This window comes from Anomaloglossus baeobatrachus, unplaced genomic scaffold (assembly GCF_048569485.1).
Source record: "Anomaloglossus baeobatrachus isolate aAnoBae1 unplaced genomic scaffold, aAnoBae1.hap1 Scaffold_5153, whole genome shotgun sequence".
Lineage (NCBI taxonomy): Eukaryota > Metazoa > Chordata > Amphibia > Anura > Aromobatidae > Anomaloglossus > Anomaloglossus baeobatrachus.
In genome coordinates, this window is record NW_027444515.1 from 1 (window position 1) to 19,669 (window position 19,669).

General features: G+C 50.1%; 1 protein-coding gene across 1 annotated transcript; it reads left to right on the forward strand.

Annotated features, from left to right (window-relative positions):
* Positions 1-6,053: 6,053 nt before the first annotated feature.
* LOC142282617 (protein phosphatase 1 regulatory subunit 37-like) lies at positions 6,054-18,012 on the forward strand (the record flags this gene model as incomplete). The annotated part of the gene is made up of 3 exons (XM_075333000.1): positions 6,054-6,624; positions 15,678-15,773; positions 15,862-18,012. Coding segments are annotated over 2 exons (666 nt in total), but the record flags the coding sequence as incomplete, so codon positions are not given.
* Between the last annotated feature and the right edge of the window lie 1,657 nt (positions 18,013-19,669).

Genomic DNA, 19,669 nt, shown 5'->3' on the forward strand with positions numbered 1-19,669 from the left:
GTCCTTTCGTCCCTCCGCCAAGCCCCAATCCTCTTCGTCCAGCAGGCCGGAGAAAGGCCAGAGGAACTCCTATGCGTGGCGGTCCAAGTCACGCCCCCAAAAGGCCGCCGGAGGCACTGCCTCCAAGGCGGCCTCCTCATGACTCTCGGCATCCCCGAACCGCATCCTCGGTCGGTGGCAGGCTCTCCCGCTTTTGCGATGCCTGGCGGCCACATGTTCAAGACCGATGGGTGAGAGACATTCTGTCTCACGGTTACAGGATAGAGTTCAGCTCTCGTCCTCCGACTCGTTTCTTCAGAACCTCTCCGCCCCCCGCTCGGGCCGACGCACTTTTTCAGGCAGTGGACGCTCTGAAGACAGAAGGAGTTGTGATCCCCGTTCCCCCTCAGGAACGTGGTCGCGGCTTTTACTCCAACTTGTTCGTGGTGCCAAAGAAGGACGGATCATTCCGTCCCGTTCTGGACCTCAAACTACTCAACAGACATGTGAGCACCAGAAGGTTTCGGATGGAATCTCTCCGCTCGGTCATCGCCTCGATGTCACAAGGAGACTTCCTAGCATCGATCGACATCAAGGATGCTTATCTCCATGTGCCGATCGCACCTGAACATCAACGCTTCTTGCGTTTCGCCATCGGGGACGAACACCTTCAGTTCGTGGCATTGCCTTTCGGCCTGGCGACAGCCCCACGGGTGTTCACCAAAGTCATGGCATCCGTTGTGGCGGTCCTACACTCTCAGGGCCACTCGGTGATTCCCTACTTAGACGATCTCCTAGTCAGGGCACCTTCTCGGGTGGCGTGTCAACACAGCCTTACCGTCGCTCTGGCGACTCTCCAGCAGTTCGGGTGGATCATCAACTTCCCAAAATCCAAGTTGACACCGACCCAATCACTGACTTACCTCGGGATGGAGTTTCATACACAGTCAGCGGTAGTCAAGCTACCGCTGGACAAACAGCTTTCTCTGCAGGCAGGGGTGCAATCTCTTCTTCGGGGTCAGTCACACCCCTTGAGGCGCCTCATGCACTTCCTGGGGAAGATGGTGGCAGCGATGGAGGCAGTGCCGTTCGCGCAATTCCATCTGCGGCCACTCCAATGGGACATTCTCCGCAAATGGGACAGGAGGTCGACTTCCCTCGACAGGAACGTCTCTCTTTCCCTTGCAACCAAGACGTCTCTTCAGTGGTGGCTCCTTCCCAATTCTCTATCGCAAGGAAAATCCTTCCAGCCCCCAACCTGGGCTGTGGTCACCACGGACGCGAGCCTGTCAGGGTGGGGAGCGGTTTTTCTCCACCACAGGGCTCAGGGAACCTGGACTCCGGTAGAGTCTTCCCTTCAGATCAATGTTCTGGAGATAAGGGCAGTGTATCTAGCCCTATTGGCTTTCCATCGGTGGCTGGAGGGCAGACAGATCCGTATACAGTCGGACAACGCCACTGCCGTCGCATACATCAACCACCAGGGCGGCACGCGCAGTCGTCATGCCTTCCAGGAAGTCAGGCGGATTCTGCAGTGGGTGGAAGCCACAGCCTCCACGATCTCCGCAGTTCACATCCCGGGTGTAGAAAACTGGGAAGCAGATTTTCTCAGTCGTCAGGGCATGGACGCGGGGGAATGGTCTCTTCACCCAGACGTGTTTCGAGAGATCTGTCGCCGCTGGGGAACGCCGGACGTCGATCTCATGGCGTCACGGCACAACAACAAAGTCCCGTTCATGGCCCGGTCTCAAGATCACAGAGCTCTGGCGGCGGACGCATTAGTTCAGGATTGGTCGCAGTTTCGACTGCCTTATGTGTTTCCTCCTCTGGCGATGCTGCCCAGAGTGTTACGCAAGATCAGGTCTGACTGCCGTCGCGCCATTCTCGTCGCTCCAGATTGGCCGAGGCGGTCGTGGTACCCGGATCTGTGGCATCTCACGGTGGGTCAACCGTGGGCGCTTCCAGACCGCCCAGACTTGCTGTCACAAGGGCCGTTTTTCCATCTGAATTCTGTGGCCCTCAACCTGACTGTGTGGCCATTGAGTCCTGGCTCCTAGCATCTTCAGGGTTATCTCAGGATGTCATTGCCACCATGAGACAGGCCAGGAAACCAACGTCCGCCAAGATCTATTACAGGTCTTGGCAAATCTTCTTATCCTGGTGCTCTGATAATTGTTTTACTCCATGGCGTTTGCCTTACCCACTTTTCTTTCATTCCTTCAATCCGGAATGGACAAGGGTTTGTCACTTGGCTCTCTCAAGAGACAAGTATCGGCGCTCTCCGTATTTTTTCAAAAGCGCCTAGCCAGGCTTCCGCAGGTCCGCACGTTCCTGCAGGGAGTTTGCCACATAGTCCCACCTTACAAGCGTCCGCTGGAACCCTGGGACCTTAACAGGGTGCTAACGGCTCTTCAGAAACCACCTTTCGAGCCGCTGCGGGATGTCTCTTTATCACGTCTTTCGCAGAAGGTGGCATTTCTAGTGGCAGTTACATCACTCCGAAGAGTGTCGGAGCTTGCAGCGCTGTCATGCAAAGCCCCCTTCCTGGTCTTTCACCAGGATAAGGTGGTTCTGCGTCCTGTCCCGGAATTTCTCCCTAAGGTGGTATCTCCTTTTCATCTCAATCAGGATATCTCCTTACCTTCATTTTGCCCTAATCCAATTCACCAATGTGAAAAGGATTTGCACTCCTTAGATCTAGTGAGAGCACTCCGTCTCTACGTGTCTCGCACGGCGCCCCTGCGTCGTTCAGATGCGCTCTTTGTCCTTGTCGCTGGCCAGCGTAAGGGTTCGCAGGCTTCCAAGTCAACCTTGGCTCGGTGGATCAAGGAACTGATTCTTGAAGCCTACCGTTCTTCTGGGCTTCCGCTTCCTTCAGGGCTGAAAGCCCATTCTACCAGAGCCGTGGGTGCGTCCTGGGCATTGCGGCACCGGGCTACGGCTCAGCAGGTGTGTCAGGCAGCTACCTGGTCTAGTCTGCACACTTTCACGAAACACTTTCACGAAACACTATCAGGTGCATACCTATGCTTCGGCAGACGCCAGTCTAGGTAGGCGAGTCCTTCAGGCGGCGGTTGCCCACCTGTAAGAGGGGGCCGTTTCGGCTCTTTTTATCGAGGTATTCTTTTACCCACCCAGGGACTGCTTTTGGACGTCCCAATTGTCTGGGTCTCCCAATGGAGCGACAAAGAAGAAGGGAATTTTGTTTACTTACCGTAAATTCCTTTTCTTCTAGCTCCTATTGGGAGACCCAGCACCCGCCCCTGTGCCCTTCGGGCTGGTTGTTTTTTTGTGTACACATGTTGTTCATGTTGAATTGTTCTTTTGGTTCATGGTCTTCAGTTCTCCGAACATCCTTCGGATTGAATTTACCTTAGACCAATTTATAAGTTTCCTCCTTCCTGCTTTTGCACCAAAACTGAGGAGCCCGTGATGCACGGGAGGGTGTATAGGCAGAGGGGAGGGGTTACACTTTTTAAAGTGTAATACTTTGTGTGGCCTCCGGAGGCAGAAGCTATACACCCAATTGTCTGGGTCTCCCAATAGGAGCTAGAAGAAAAGGAATTTACGGTAAGTAAACAAAATTCCCTTCTTTCTATGGATCTCGTTATCTATACTAGTGTATACAGGGATAGTTAGGCAGGGATTAGCAATATACACCCATAACTGCTCGTGCTACTGGGTGCACATTGCACCTGACAGGTTCCCATATAAGGAGAGTCTTGTCATCTCCCCCCCCCCCCCCCCCCCCAAACTGAAATTTAACTATTTATACATTCATATGAGGGATCCAGCCCCTACAAAGATCTTGCGGGAATTGTAGATTTTAGTAAAATTGTTGGGTAGAAAAACTGTTTTACTAGATAAGAGGGGGCATTTGTGCAATCTTGGCAAGTGTGTATGTGCTCGACCCCTGCATGTCAGTGTGTGCCCGCTCTCATCTTCTGTGTGGTGATCGCTCGCTGCACACAGGATCACGCAGGATCACACAGGATCACGAGATTAGAGCGGGTACACACTGACATTGCGCGCATTCTTAGCGCCCTCTCTTGTAATTATTGGCCACTATACAGAGGAGAGGGATGGGAACTCTGCCCCTGCACACACTGACACTGTAATGGCCGAGAGCACACACAGTGTCAGTGTGTGTAGGATTGAGGATTTTGATCCAGCATTGCTCCAATGTGTGAAATGTCATTCATCATAAGGATAGGGACAGAGAATGATAATTGAAGGGGTGGAACAGTGAACTGAGCACATGGCTCAATGAGGCCCTCTCATTTACATATCTTATAAAACTGGCTAATTTCTTAGGCCACATTCACACTTCCATTGTTTCGCTTCCGTCGCAATCTGTCTCCTTGAAGAATTACAGTATCCTGCAAAATATTTTGCAGGAGTCTTCCCCCCCACCCCCCACCCATAGACCTCTACTAGTGACAGATTGCGATGGATGGCCTTGCGTTGCATCCGCTGCGTGACAGATCAGTCGTTTAGTGACTGACCGTCAGGTGGAAGCAACACTGAATGTAACTATTTTTGGAGCGGAAAAAAAAAAATGCACTCCGCAGAATTCCGTCGCAAGCTATAATGGATGTCTATGCTGCTGGATTCCATCATACTCTACTGAGGATGGCCAGCATGTTTGGCACACCCATTGGGCTGTCCCAAACACAGACGGATCCATCAGAAAAACGGACACACTGCGGATGTAAGGCTAGGTTCACATTTCCGTTGTTTTCCATCAGTCACATGCGTTGCTTGACGCTTGTGACTGATGCGTTTTACAACGGATGACAAGAATAAGAATTCATTGTCGGATTCCATTGTAAAATGTGAGAGAGAGAACGATCAGCTGATCACTCTCATTAGCTGGCCGCCGGGTGATCAGCTGATCGCTCACAGAAGCCGGCCGCCGGGTGATCAGCTGATCGCTCACAGAAGCCGGCCGCCGGGTGATCAGCTGATCGCTCACAGAAGCCGGGTGATCGCTCACAGAAGCCGGCCGCCGGGTGATCGCTCACAGAAGCCGGCCGCCGGGTGATCGCTCACAGAAGCCGGCCGCCGGGTGATCGCTCACAGAAGCCGGCCGCCGGCAGCTGATGGTTCGGCCGCTGAGAGAGAGCATGAGCAGGGGAATCCTAATGGTTCCGCTGCTCAAAAAAAACGTTACTCTGCGTTCCTGCCGCCCGACGGTCAGTCGTTCCACGACTGATCAGTCGGGCGGAGGATGCAACACAAGGGCATCAGTCACAATCCGCCGCTCATACAAGTCTATGGGAAATAACGGAATTCGCCAAACGGTTTATCAGAGCAGCGGATTGTGACTGATGCAAAACAACGGAAATGTGAACCTAGCCAACAGATTAGTTTTTTTCACAGGATTCCTGTGAAATAACCCATCTACTGCGTCAGTTGACATCTAAAAAATGATGAATCCGTTCTTACGTCGCAACGACTAACCTGACTGATTTAAAACAACGGAAGTGTGAATGTAGTCTTAGATGCCATCGTTGCTATTGACCATATCCTCTAAGGAGTTAACCATGTCAGCCCTGCTAACTCCCTAGGTGAGAGAGGGAGGCCTTGGCAGGACCATCCCAATGAGGATCAATGGATGCCTTTTGACACCCTAATGAAAAGTGGCTCGTCCAGTAGAATGGGAAAAAAAAATAAGTATTTTGGGCCCCATATGCCATAGTAACAGGCAGCAAATTCATTAAGCAACGTATGGTTCTTAATGGATTTCGCTCAGGTTTTCAGCTGCTGTGCATCTCTGCAAGAATTGCGTGCAAGTCGGGAACTAGAGTCCGTTTCTGGAGTAATTGAAGACCCTTTTTTGGTGTAAAATTTGGGTGAATTTGTTGGATGAGTCTGGTCGTGCTCATTTCTGAACAAGCTCTCCTTCATTTTCCAAAATGGAGCAGAGGCCACTCAATTCCGCGTTGGGCGATGAGCCCCCTTGATGTCGGTACCAATGCTGAAGTGACCGGCCCATGCTTTGTTAGTATATGTAGAAATTAATGCATCTGTGTCTTTACCTTTTTTAGTGACTATTTTCCTAATTTTCTCAGGTGAAGAGCTTTATCGAAACACAGAAGGCTTTGCTGACCGAAATTCAGAACGGTTGCAGGAGAAACTTTGTCTTGGCCAAAGAGAAAGAAGAACGTCTCCAACATTCAGTATCGATGGCCGAGATTGCCAGCACTGGTGAGGAGGAGGACACGAGCACTGCCCCGGAGGAGATCAGCCATGCTACTGAGGACTCGAACACTGCCAATGAGAATAGCAAACCTCATTCAGATAACCAAGAAGCAGAAGAGGTCGCCCCTTCCCCGGAAACTCCGGCTCAGGATTCTGACTCTGATACGGAGGACGAAGAAGAGATTAAAGAGGCAAATGAAAAGCCTCATGAGCAGCCTGTGCAGAGTGCGCCGGCTCCAGTGGCCGTTTCTAGCCCGGGTAGAGGCCATAAAGTCTTTTTGGTCACAAGGGTGGAAAATCCAAGTACGGATGGAGAAAAGGGAGTTCAGGAGAAGAATAAAGGACCTTCAGTGAGGGGAGAAGCTACGTCTGGAAGTCCGATCCTTGCCAATGGACTTGAGGCTGAATTTGGAAGGGCACCAACATGCTGTGATAACAAGGGTGGGTGCCGTGTGGGGTCTTAGATTCCAGGCCATGACTTGCCATTATGTGAATATTTAGTACAGCAGACATGTCAGGAGAGTGATCATGTGAAGATTCAATTTAGGATATACACTGTTGTGTAAATTGCAGGGCACTAGGGGGAGCGTGACACCATAAAGAACACAAAAGTGAATAATAATATTCACTTATATAGCGCCATTAATTCCACAGTGCTTTACAGCCATCAGCATCACTGTCCCCATTGGGACTCGCAATCTAAATTCCCTATCAGTATGTCTTTGGAGTGTGGGAGGAAATTGGAGAACCTGGATGAAACCCACGCAAACACGGGGAGAACATATAAACTTCTTGCAGATGTTGTCCTTGGTGTCTTTGTTGTGCACCACCCATTAGGCACAGCAGAGTATCTGAGGGCACCGGATCTGCTGCTCTATACTATGACACAGAACTTGGCTCATTGCTGTTAGTATTTAGCGAAGTTTGCTGTCTCAATAATGTTCAATTTGTGTTATATGGATATATACCTATACCTTGTCCATAGTATTCTATCTACCCCTTCTGAACCTTCTTGTGCCTTGGATTTTAACCACTTGATGACCAGGCTGTTAGCGCCTTAAAGTGGTGTTAAGGTTCTCGGGAGGGAACACCCCAAATTCCCCCCACCTTTCCCCCGCACGTCCCCGGCTCCAGCTGCCACTCCCAGTGTCTGTTTATTGTCTGCAGTTCTGGCGTCACATTAACGGTTTCAGCCGATAACGCTTTCTCAGCTCAGGTCTAGATGACAATGACGAGCCGCTGAACTCCGTTTTTAGATGATGTGCTGTTGACGTGTAGTCAGTGCCACAGAAAATAACATCCACTGCAAGCAGCGGTGGAGACTCGCCCGGGAGGGAGCGAAAATAAGTTTTTTTTTTGGGGGGGGGGGGTTAATCAAATTGCAGCTTTGATAAAAAGGTTCTTCTGAAACCAGAAAACCCTCTTAATCTGTCAATTTTTAAAATGCTTGTCCGCATCTTAGAGCTATAACTTTTTTCCCAATGCACAGCTCAATTTTTTAGTGATCTGGTTGTATGAGGAGACCTTGTTTTAAGAGGAAAGGAGAATGTTTACAATAATAATAATTAATTAATAAAAAAAATCTCTATTCTTATATATATATATTATAGCGGTGCAAAAGTGGGTGGGCAGAAAATAGAGCAAAATGTTATTAACGGTTTCAGCATTTAGTGATTTCCAATACGCTTTTAAAATCCATTTTCTTTGATCTGTATTTAAATTATTTGCCATTATGGGTTATCTCAATTATCTTTTATGAAAAGAAAACAGATTTGGGGGAGATTTATCTGTGAAAACTGGATCTGTGAAACCGACTCAGTTGCTCTTGGCAACCAATCAGATTCCACCTTTCATTTTCCAAAGAGTCTGGGAAGAATGAAAAGTGGAATCTGATTGGTTGCTAAGGGCAACTGAGTCAGTTTCACTTTCCACTGTCCACCTACTTTTGGATCACCCTGTATAAATATACTTTATGTATATGTATGTATATATATATATATATATATATATATATATATATATATATATATATATATATATATAATGTGTGTGTGTATATGTGTATATATATATTAGATATATATCATTTTCTGTCCCTTTTTGAATGTTAGGAAAAGTTCTGTAGGGAGCACTTTTTTGTGTGCATTGTGAGGCATCTATAAGCCTGGGTGCCCCTGATCAGGGTTCAGTGTTTTGGACAGAGTGATTTTCCTGCGTCAAAAAAACGCTCCGTTGTACAGTACAAGCACAGTGGATGGGATTTCTAGACATCCTATACCCACTGTGCTTGGTTTTCCTGATGTGAAAACTGACTTTCTTTGTCGCTCCATTGGGAGACCCAGACAATTGGGTGTATAGCTTCTGCCTCCGGAGGCCACACAAAGTATTACACTTTAAAAAGTGTAACCCCTCCCCTCTGCCTATACACCCTCCCGTGCATCACGGGCTCCTCAGTTTTATGCTTTGTGTGGAAGGAGGCACACATCCACTCATGCATTCTCATATTAGTTATGTCGGTTGGAAGAAAAGAGGGCCCCCACGGGGCCCCCGGCATGTTCCCTTCTCACCCCACTACGTCGGCGGTGTTGTTAACCCCTTCAGCCCCCGGGCACTTTCCGTTTTTGCGTTTGTTTTTTGCTCCCCTTCTTCCGAGAGGCGTAACTTTTTTATTTTTCCATCAATCTTGCCATATGAGGGCTTGTTTTTTGCGGGACGAGTTGTACTTTTAAATGAAACCATAAGTTTTACCATATAGTGTACTGGAAAACGGCAAAAAAATTCCAAGTGCGGAAAAATTGCAAAAAAAGTGGGATTGTACAATAGTTTTTGGGATATTTTATTCAGTGTTCACTATATGGTAAAACTGATGTTTGGGTATGATGCCTCAGGTCAGTGCGAGTTTGTAGACACCAAACATGATAGGTTTACTTGTATCTAAGGGGTTAAAAAAAATTCACAAGCTTGTCCAAAAAACGTGGCGCACGTTTTGCGCCATTTTCCAAAACCCGTAGCGTTCTTATTTTTCAGGATCTGAGGCTCAGTGATGGCTTATTTTTTGCGTCTCGACCCGACGTTCTTAACGGTACCATTTTTGCGCAGATGCTACGTTTTGATCGCCTGTTATTGCATTTTGCGCAAAATTTGCGGCGACCAAAAAACGTAATTTTGGCGTTTGGAATTTTTTTGCCGCTACTCCGTTTACTGATCAGATTCATTGATTTTATATTTTGATAGATCGGGCATTTCTGAACGTGGCAATACCAAATATGTGTGTATTTTTTATTTTTTTAACCCTTTAATTTTCAATGGGGTGAAAGGGGGGTGATTTGAACTTTTAGGTTTTTTATTTTTTTTTATTTTTTAAAACTTTTTTTTACTTTTTTTTTTTTTTTTATTTTACTAGTCCCCCTAGGGGGCTATTGCGATCAGCAATCCGATCGCTCTGCACTGCACTATCTGCAGATCTCAGCTACAGAGCTGAGAACTGCAGATTTGCTGCTTCACTTTCAATGCCGGCTGTATTCCGGCATTGAGAGGAAGTGACTCATGTTAGCTACAGGCGTCATCACATGACCCTGTGCTACCATGGCAACAGCCGAAAGTCACGTGATCATGTCACGTGACTTCCGGTGGGGGCGGGGTAAATCACTGTCATGGCGGCGCCCATATACATATCGCTGCCAAGACTTTGGCAGCGAAATGTAAGGGGTTAATGGCCGCGGGTGGAAGCGATTCCACCCGCGGCTAGCAGGCACACATATCAGCTGTTGTGTGCGCGTCTCGCCGCCGCCTGCCGGCGGCAGGGGGCGGAGCTTACCGGCACACGATCCATGACGTATCTAGTACGTCATGGGTCGTTAAGGTTGAGGTACCCATTGCGGGTACAAAGGCCGGAGCCTCATGCCGTCTCCTTCACCATCCCTTAGCGGCTCTGGGAGAAGTGGGATCCTGAGCGGTCATCCATTTACTGGGACCGTGCTCCCTCCGCAGCCCCTGTGGGAATCTGCCGGACCGGAGTCTATTCAACCTCAGGGACCGGGCCCTGCAACTCTAAGGTACTCTGTGTCCCCATTGGGGACTGTGCAGGGAGTGCACCTTCTTCCCGGACGCTGCGGCAGCTGCTGAATTGAGAAGGCCGGCGGACTTCCGCGCCGACCGTGCCTGCTTGTCGGGCGCGGTCTCAAATTTAGTCCCCGGCTTCATCGCGGCCTAGTCGCAAAAATCCCGCCCCCGAGCCTGCCTGACAGGGGTAAGGGCGGGACTGCCGACCTGACGTCGGATGTGAGGGCCGGAGCATCCTGTATGTTTCCTCCCCCCTCACTGATCACTGTGGGGACCCCAGATTCCCGCACTTTCCTGGCGCCGCCCACGGCTCCACTCCTCCCCTGAGAGCTCCGGCAGCCATTTTTTGGCATTCTGCCGGTGGAGGATTCTCAGTGAAGAGCTCTGCAGCTCCGGGGGACCTAAGGCAGGGAATCTGGAGGACACACACTCCGCTTTTTAGCGGTCGGTAAGCCACACCGGTCACCCGGTGCTGGTCCCCCTAGGGTGCCGGAATAGATACGTATTTATATATATATTTCTGTTTGGTCGGGCTGTATACCCTTTTTTTCCCCATATACCCTCAGTGATCACTCTCCTAGGAGACAACAGCACGTCGTCCACAAGGAGCAAAGCTGTTAAGGCACAGGGTTTTTTTGCGGCCTGTACCTCTTGTGGGGCTATGTTACCTGCGGGTTCCACCTACCCTCACTGTGAGCAATGCTCGACCCCTGTTTCGCTTGCTCAGCCGGAGCCTCGGTCACTAGTGGGCCCCTCGGCTCATGTAGACCCCCCTGCTCCCCCTGTCCAGGCGGCAGGGACAGAGTTCGCCTCTTTTGCTGAGAAACTCTCTGAGTCACTTTCACAATCCATGGCTCAGTCTATGGACAAATGGTCTGCCAAGCTGCTAGAAGCTTTGCAGTCCAGACCGGTCCTTACACAGGCCCCGGCCCCTGTTGGATCGTCGCCTCCAGGCCCCTCTCGGTCCGTGCCGCAGCGCGCTCCCAGGTTGGGCCCTAGGTCTCACGTGGAGGACTCCTGCCCGGACCACAGTCCTAGACAGACTAAGCGGGCTCGCTGGGAATCTTCCCCGACTTCTTCACGCTGCTCGGGTTCCCAGCTTGAGGACTCTCTGGAGGACGAGGCGGACGTCGCAGCTCAGGGCTCTGACCCTGACGTCGCCCTTAACCTTGATACACCTGAAGGGGACGCCTTAGTGAATGATCTTATCTCGTCCATCAACCAGGTGTTGGATCTCTCTCCCCCGCCTCCTACTGTAGAGGAGTCGGCGTCTCAGCAGGAGAAACACCAGTTTCGGTTCCCCAAACGTACACGTAGTGCGTTTTTCGATCACTCTAACTTCAGAGACGCTGTCCAGAAGCCCAGAGCGGTTCCGGACAAGCGCTTTACTAAGCGCCTCACTGACACGCGTTACCCCTTCCCCTCTGAAGTCGTTAAGGGTTGGGCTCAATGTCCCAAGGTGGATCCTCCAGTCTCTAGATTGGCGGCTAGATCTGTGGTATCGGTTGCAGATGGCTCATCGCTAAAGGATGCCACTGACAGGCAGCAGGCCGGAGAAAGGCCAGAGGAACTCCTATGCGTGGCGGTCCAAGTCACGCCCCCAAAAGGCCGCAGGAGGCACTGCCTCCAAGGCGGCCTCCTCATGACTCTCGGCATCCCCGAGCCGCATCCTCGGTCGGTGGCAGGCTCTCCCGCTTTGGCGACGCCTGGTGGCCACATGTTCAAGACCGATGGGTGAGAGACATTCTGTCTCACGGTTACAGGATAGAGTTCAGCTCTCGTCCTCCGGCTCGTTTCTTCAGAACCTCTCCGCCCCCCGCTCAGGCCGACGCACTTTTTCAGGCAGTGGACGCTCTGAAGACAGAAGGAGTTGTGATCCCCGTTCCCCTTCAGGAATGTGGTCGCGGCTTTTACTCCAACTTGTTCGTGGTGCCAAAAAAGGACGGGTCATTCCGTCCCGTTCTGGACCTCAAACTACTCAACAGACATGTGAGAACCAGACGGTTTCGGATGGATTCTCTCCGCTCGGTCATCGCCTCGATGTCACAAGGAGACTTCCTAGCATCGATCGACATCAAGGATGCTTATCTCCACGTGCCGATCGCACCCGAACATCAACGCTTCTTGCGTTTCGCCATCGGGGACGAACACCTTCAGTTCGTGGCATTGCCTTTCGGCCTGGCGACAGCCCCACGGGTTTTCACCAAAGTCATGGCATCCGTTGTGGCGGTCCTACACTCTCAGGGCCACTCGGTGATTCCCTACTTAGACGATCTCCTAGTCAGGGCACCTTCTCGGGTGGCGTGTCAACACAGCCTTACCGTCGCTCTGGCGACTCTCCAGCAGTTCGGGTGGATCATCAACTTCCCGAAATCCAAGTTGACACCGACCCAATCACTGACTTACCTCGGGATGGAGTTTCATACACAGTCAGCGTTAGTCAAGCTACCGCGGGACAAACAGCTTTCTCTGCAGGCAGGGGTGCAATCACCTCTTCGGGGTCAGTCACACCCCTTGAGGCGCCTCATGCACTTCCTGGGGAAGATGGTGGCAGCGATGGAGGCAGTGCCGTTCGCGCAATTCCATCTGCGGCCACTCCAATGGGACATTCTCCGCAAATGGGACAGGAGGTCGGCTTCCCTCGACAGGAACGTCTCTCTTTCCCTTGCAACCAAGACGTCACTTCAGTGGTGGCTCCTTCCCAATTCTCTATCGCAGGGAAAATCCTTCCTACCCCCAACCTGGGCTGTGGTCACCACGGACGCGAGCCTGTCAGGGTGGGGAGCGGTTTTTCTCCACCACAGGGCTCAGGGAACCTTGACTCCGGTAGAGTCTTCCCTTCAGATCAATGTTCTGGAGATAAGGGCAGTGTATCTAGCCCTATTGGCTTTCCATCGGTGGCTGGAGGGCAGGCAGATCCGGATCCAGTCGGACAACACCACTGCCGTCGCATACATCAACCACCAAGGCGGCACTCGCAGTCGTCAAGCCTTCCAGGAAGTCCGGCGGATTCTGCAGTGGGTGGAAGCCACAGCCTCCACCATCTCCGCAGTTCACATCCCGGGCGTAGAAAACTGGGAAGCAGATTTTCTCAGTCGTCAGGGCATGGCTGCGGGGGAATGGTCTCTACACCCAGAAGTGTTTCGAGAGATCTGTCGCCGCTGGGGAACGCCGGACGTCGATCTCATGGCGCCACGGCACAACAACAAAGTCCCGGCATTCATGGCTCGGTCTCAGGATCACAGAGCTCTGGCGGCGGACGCGTTAGTTCAGGATTGGTCGCAGTTTCGACTGCCTTATGTGTTTCCTCCTCTGGCGATGCTGCCCAGAGTGTTACGCAAGATCAGGTCCGACTGCTGTCGCGCCATTCTCGTCGCTCCAGACTGGCCGAGGAGGTTGTGGTACCCGGATCTGTGGCATCTCACGGTGGGTCAACCGTGGGCGCTGCCAGACCGCCCAGACTTGCTGTCACAAGGCCCGTTTTTCCATCTGAATTCTGTGGCCCTCAACCTGACTGTGTGGCCATTGAGTCCTGGCTCCTAGCGTCTTCAGGGTTATCTCAGGATGTCATTGCCACCATGAGACAGGCCAGGAAGCCAACGTCCGCCAAGATCTATTACAGGTCTTGGCAAATCTTCTTATCCTGGTGCTCTGATAACGGTTTTCCTCCATGGCCGTTTGCCTTACCCACTTTTCTTTCATTCCTTCAATCCGGAATGGACAAGGGTTTGTCACTCGGCTCTCTCAAGGGCCAAGTATCGGCGCTCTCCGTATTTTTTCAAAAGCGCCTAGCCAGGCTTCCGCAGGTCCGCACGTTCCTGCAGGGAGTTTGCCACATAGTCCCACCTTACAAGCGTCCGCTGGAACCCTGGGATCTTAACAGGGTGCTAACGGCTCTTCAGAAACCACCTTTCGAGCCGCTGCGGGATGTCTCTCTCTCCCGTCTTTCTCAGAAGGTGGCCTTCCTAGTGGCAGTTACATCACTCCGGAGAGTGTCTGAGCTTGCAGCGCTGTCATGCAAAGCCCCCTTCCTGGTGTTTCACCAGGATAAGGTGGTTCTGCGTCCGGTCCCGGATTTTCTCCCTAAGGTGGTATCTCCTTTTCATCTCAATCAGGATATCTCCTTGCCTTCATTTTGCCCTAATCCAATTCACCAATGTGAAAAGGATTTGCACTCCTTGGATCTGGTGAGAGCACTCCGACTCTACGTGTCTCGCACGGCGCCCCTGCGTCGTTCAGATGCGCTCTTTGTCCTTGTCGCTGGCCAGCGTAAGGGTTCGCAGGCTTCCAAGTCAACCTTGGCTCTGTGGATCAAGGAACCGATTCTCGAGGCCTACCGTTCTTCTGGGCTTCCACTTCCTTCAGGGCTGAAAGCCCATTCTACCAGAGCCGTGGGTGCGTCCTGGGCATTGCGGCACCGGGCTACGGCTCAGCAGGTGTGTCATGCAGCTACGTGGTCTAGTCTGCACACTTTCACGAAGCACTATCAAGTACATACCTATGCTTCGGCAGACGCCAGTCTAGGTAGGCGAGTCCTTCAGGCGGCGGTTGCCCACCTGTAAGAGGGGGCCGTTTCGGCTCTTTTTATTGAGGTATTCTTTTACCCACCCAGGGACTGCTCTTGGAAGTCCCAATTGTCTGGGTCTCCCAATGGAGCGACAAAGAAAAAGGGAATTTTGTTTACTTACCGTAAATTCCTTTTCTTCTAGCTCCTATTGGGAGACCCAGCACCCGCCCCTGTTCCCTTCGGGCTGTTGTTCTTTTGTGTACACATGTTGTTCATGTTGAATTGTTGTTTTGGTTCATGGTTTCAGTTCTCCGAACATCCTTCGGATTGAATTTACCCTAGACCAATTTATAAGTTTTCTCCTTCCTGCTTTTGCACCAAAACTGAGGAGCCCGTGATCCACGGGAGGGTGTATAAGCAGAGGGGAGGGGTTACACTTTTTAAAGTGTAATACTTTGTGTGGCCTCCGGAGGCAGAAGCTATACACCCAATTGTCTGGGTCTCCCAATAGGAGCTAGAAGAAAAGGAATTTACGGTAAGTAAACAAAATTCCCTTCTTTGGTGCAGCTTCCCGAGCCGCAGCATGTCAATTCTTTGCTGTGGAGACGTGAGTGTTCTCTGCAGGGAGAACAGAGTAAGACCGCAGCGCACTGAACCCTGATCATGGGCAGCTGCGGTCTCCTGCGGAGGAGACTTGTGGCCCCGGAGGTCAGGAGCCACTGCGTCCAGGACACAGTAAGTCCTGATCATGGACACGTACCTTGAGAGCCCCAGTTGCAATGAGAAAGGTCATTTTGGTGACACAGGTCTGGGTCTGCTAGGTCTCATCCTCTCCATCTTGGGCAGATAACTAGCTAATAGAGATTGAGTAGTAACTGATGCTATAATCAGCAATTTTCACTACATCTTTGCTTTTTTCTTACAGATTCTCATGGGACATATTGTGACACTGAGTTGGAGGATTTATTACGTGAAGCCTCCACAGAGCCAGACCCGACGCTGAACGTGATAACACTATAAGGTACCATGTCTGCACGACTCGCAGTGGCTCCCGGTAAAGATTTCACATTGTGCTGAGTAAATTTTTGTCTTTGTTTTCTTCCTTGTAGGATCGATTCTTCCGGCTCTTTGGGTTTCCTTTACTTCATACCCTAAATCCTTTTTACATCCCCCTTTCCCCATTCATCTAGCCTTAAGAAATGGGGCCCTATAGGATCGCATTAAACGGGTTCCCTTTTGAGAACATTCAACTGATCCTAATTTTTGGCTTCCTCCCCACCCAAATGATGGCAATAAGGGCAGATCCCCCGTTCCTGCAGGTAATGGAATTTGCACAGAGTAACCCTAAAGCTTTCACGACGCTGACGTTTCCCCAGATCGGGTCATTTCTCAGATCTCGCTTCCTGGAGAAAGGGACATGGATGGTCTTTTCCGAAAAAACACACTGGACTGTTACTGGTTCTAGGGAAATCTGCAACTGAGGGCTGCTGCGGACTAATAAAGTGACCCTCCCGATTGCCCACACTCAGCGGAACGTCCATTCGTCTACATTATACATCATATTAAGGATTTTCAGCCTTCTAAACATCCCACTGCTTGAGTTACACGTATGGATACAGAATTCACTACATTACTCACGGCACAATAGCCCCCTCCGGGGAATCAAACAGGCGGACTGTATTAAAAAAATACAAAAACAAAAAAAAATCATTATGGCCGGGACATTCTAGGGTGATATAGGGGTTTATGCATATAGGGGTGGAAGCTTCCGAACTAATGACTATCCGGTCTGCCTGCTTCAAGCCATGTGATGTTACTAGGGCCGAATCAGTGACTATTGGAACCAATCTCCTATTTATTCCATTCGTTTGAGGTTTGTTTTTTTTAGTACTTTTCCCCTTACAATCCTCTGGTTGGTTTTGCTTTCGACCCCCAAAGCATGTTCTGTCCTACATCCTCTTTCTATGGCCCATAACCACCATCCTCCACCAGATGTACAATGATAAAATCTTTGTATTACTTGTTTGCCTCCATCCCTGGTACAGTCTTGGTCACCTTTTTTCTTTTCTTTTTTTTCCATGTTGTCAGTCAGTCCCATTCCCTGAAAATAAAAACACTTCGACCTCCTGGATCTTGAATCTTTTAAAGGGATTGTCCAGAATTAGAAAAACAAAACCGCACCACACTTGTCTACAGGTTGTGCGCGGTATTGCAGCTCCACAACGTTCTCTTCTATGGAATTTGGCTGCAATACCAGACGTAACCCATGACCACAGGTGGCGCTGTATTTGGAACAAAGTAGAAGTCCTTTTTTATTTTTTTTTCTATCTCTGAACAGTCCCTTTTAATATATCTGTGAATGTGAGGTCATTTTTTACAAAAAAAACAAATACAGCACCATTCCTTTTATTCTTGGGGGAAACAAAATGTAATGTTTTAGCCAGAATCCTTGTAAATACGGGAGAAAACACCTCAATGAAGGATCAGCTATCGACATGAATGCGTCCTGATGTTTTCTCATTACACTTTTTAGGATTTTAGGGGTTTTGTTTGGTTTTTTTTTTTACTTTTTCTATTTATTTTTTTTGTCAATTTTTTTTTTTTTATGTTTGTAATTAAAAAGGAAAAAAAAAGGTTTTGGAGAACAGAAGTAACCAGTGACAGATCTACCGTTTGCAAAACTACAACTCCCAGCATGCCAATGCGAGAGCATATATAAATGGAGAGGAGTTTTTAGTTGCAAATTCTGAATTTTTCCCACCGTTGGAATATGAGGAGTGACTCGATGTCACATCTTGGGCTTTGCATTCGGCAAACACCGCGGCGGCTAAAGTGTCATTGTGTTCCATGGACTGGTTTGCAAATTGGAGAATTTATATGAAGAATATGAAGAACTGGGCAACGCGCTGCGATGCCACCCATCAGGGCTGAATTATTCTCCATGCTCACTGGTTTTGTTATATGTCTGTGTAATGTGTGTTTGTTTTGTTTTGTTTTTTTTGTTTTGTGGGGTTTTTTTTGTTTTTGTTTTTTTTCTTTTATACAATGTTCCGGAGCCAGCGGATGAGTGTGTCCCCACTTGCTCCATTCCCGGCCAGGTAAGATGAATAATGCACTTCTGTGGTTTGTCCTGTCCGGCCCCATCATGTCTCCAGACGAGTCGCATACACACCCGGATGGTTCGGCCTCCACAGTATATTGTCGTGATGTCGCCTACGTCCTTAGATTTGTGTCGGCACAATACACGTTTTGTGTTGAAACTTTGCAGATTTTTTTTTTTCTTCATCCGGCATTAGATGAGAACATTATTATTCCAAACTGAGGCAGATTGACATTTATTATAGCTGGTGGGTACAGATGCATGCACAGGATAAAGGGCATTTCCAGCTTTTCAGCAAATATCAAACGCTCAGGTGCTGTGTACTCGTAACTAGTGATGAGCGGGCACTACCATGCTCGGGTGCTCAGTACTCGTAACTAGTGATGAGCGGGCACTACCATGCTCGGGTGCTCAGTACTTGTAACTAGTGATGAGCGGGCACTACCATGCTCGGGTGCTCAGTACTTGTAACTAGTGATGAGCGGGCACTACAATGCTCGGGTGCTCAGTACTAGTAACTAGTGATGAGCGGGCACTACCATGCTCGGGTGCTCAGTACTCGTAACTAGTGATGAGCAGGCACTACCATACTCGGGTGCTCTGTACTCGTAACTAGTGATGAGCGGGCACTACAATGCTCGGGTGCTCAGTACTCGTAACTAGTGATGAGCGGGCACTACCATGCTCGGGTGCTCTGTACTCGTAACTAGTGATGAGTGGGCACTACCATGCTCAGGTGCTCAGTACTCGTAACTAGTGATGAGAGGGCACTACCATACTCGGGTGCTCTGTACTCGTAACTAGTGATGAGCGGGCACTACCATGCTCGGGTGCTCAGTACTTGTAACTAGTGATGAGTGGGCACTACCATGCTCGGGTGCTCAGTACTCGTAACTAGTGATGAGCGGGCACTACCATGCTCGGGTGCTCAGTACTCGTAACTAGTGATGAGCGGGCACTACCATGCTCGGGTGCTCTGTACTCGTAACTAGTGATGAGCGGGCACTACCATGCTCAGGTGCTCAGTACTCGTAACTAGTGATGAGAGGGCACTACCATGCTCGGGTGCTCAGTACTTGTAACTAGTGATGAGTGGGCACTACCATGCTCGGGTGCTCAGTACTCGTAACTAGTGATGAGCGGGCACTACCATGCTCGGGTGCTCTGTACTCGTAACTAGTGATGAGCGGGCACTACAATGCTCGGGTGCTCAGTACTCGTAACTAGTGATGAGCGAGCACTACCATGCTCGGGTGCTCTGTACTCGTAACTAGTGATGAGCGGGCACTACCATGCTCGGGTGCTCTGTACTCGTAACTAGTGATGAGCGGGCACTACCATGCTCAGGTGCTCAGTACTCGTAGCTAGTGATGAGAGGGCACTACCATGCTCGGGTGCTCAGTACTTGTAACTAGTGATGAGAGGGCACTACCATGCTCGGGTGCTCAGTACTTGTAACTAGTGATGAGCGGGCACTACCATGCTCGGGTGCTCAGTACTTGTAACTAGTGATGAGTGGGCACTACCATGCTCGGGTGCTCAGTACTCGTAACTAGTGATGAGCGAGCACTACCATGCTCAGGTGCTCAGTACTTGTAACTAGTGATAAGCGGGCACTACCATGCTCGGGTGCTCAGTACTTGTAACTAGTGATGAGTGGGCACTACCATGCTCGGGTGCTCAGTACTCGTAACTAGTGATGAGCGAGCACTACCATGCTCAGGTGCTCAGTACTTGTAACTAGTGATAAGCGGGCACTACCATGCTCGGGTGCTCAGTACTCGTAACTAGTGATAAGCGAGCACTACCATGCTCAG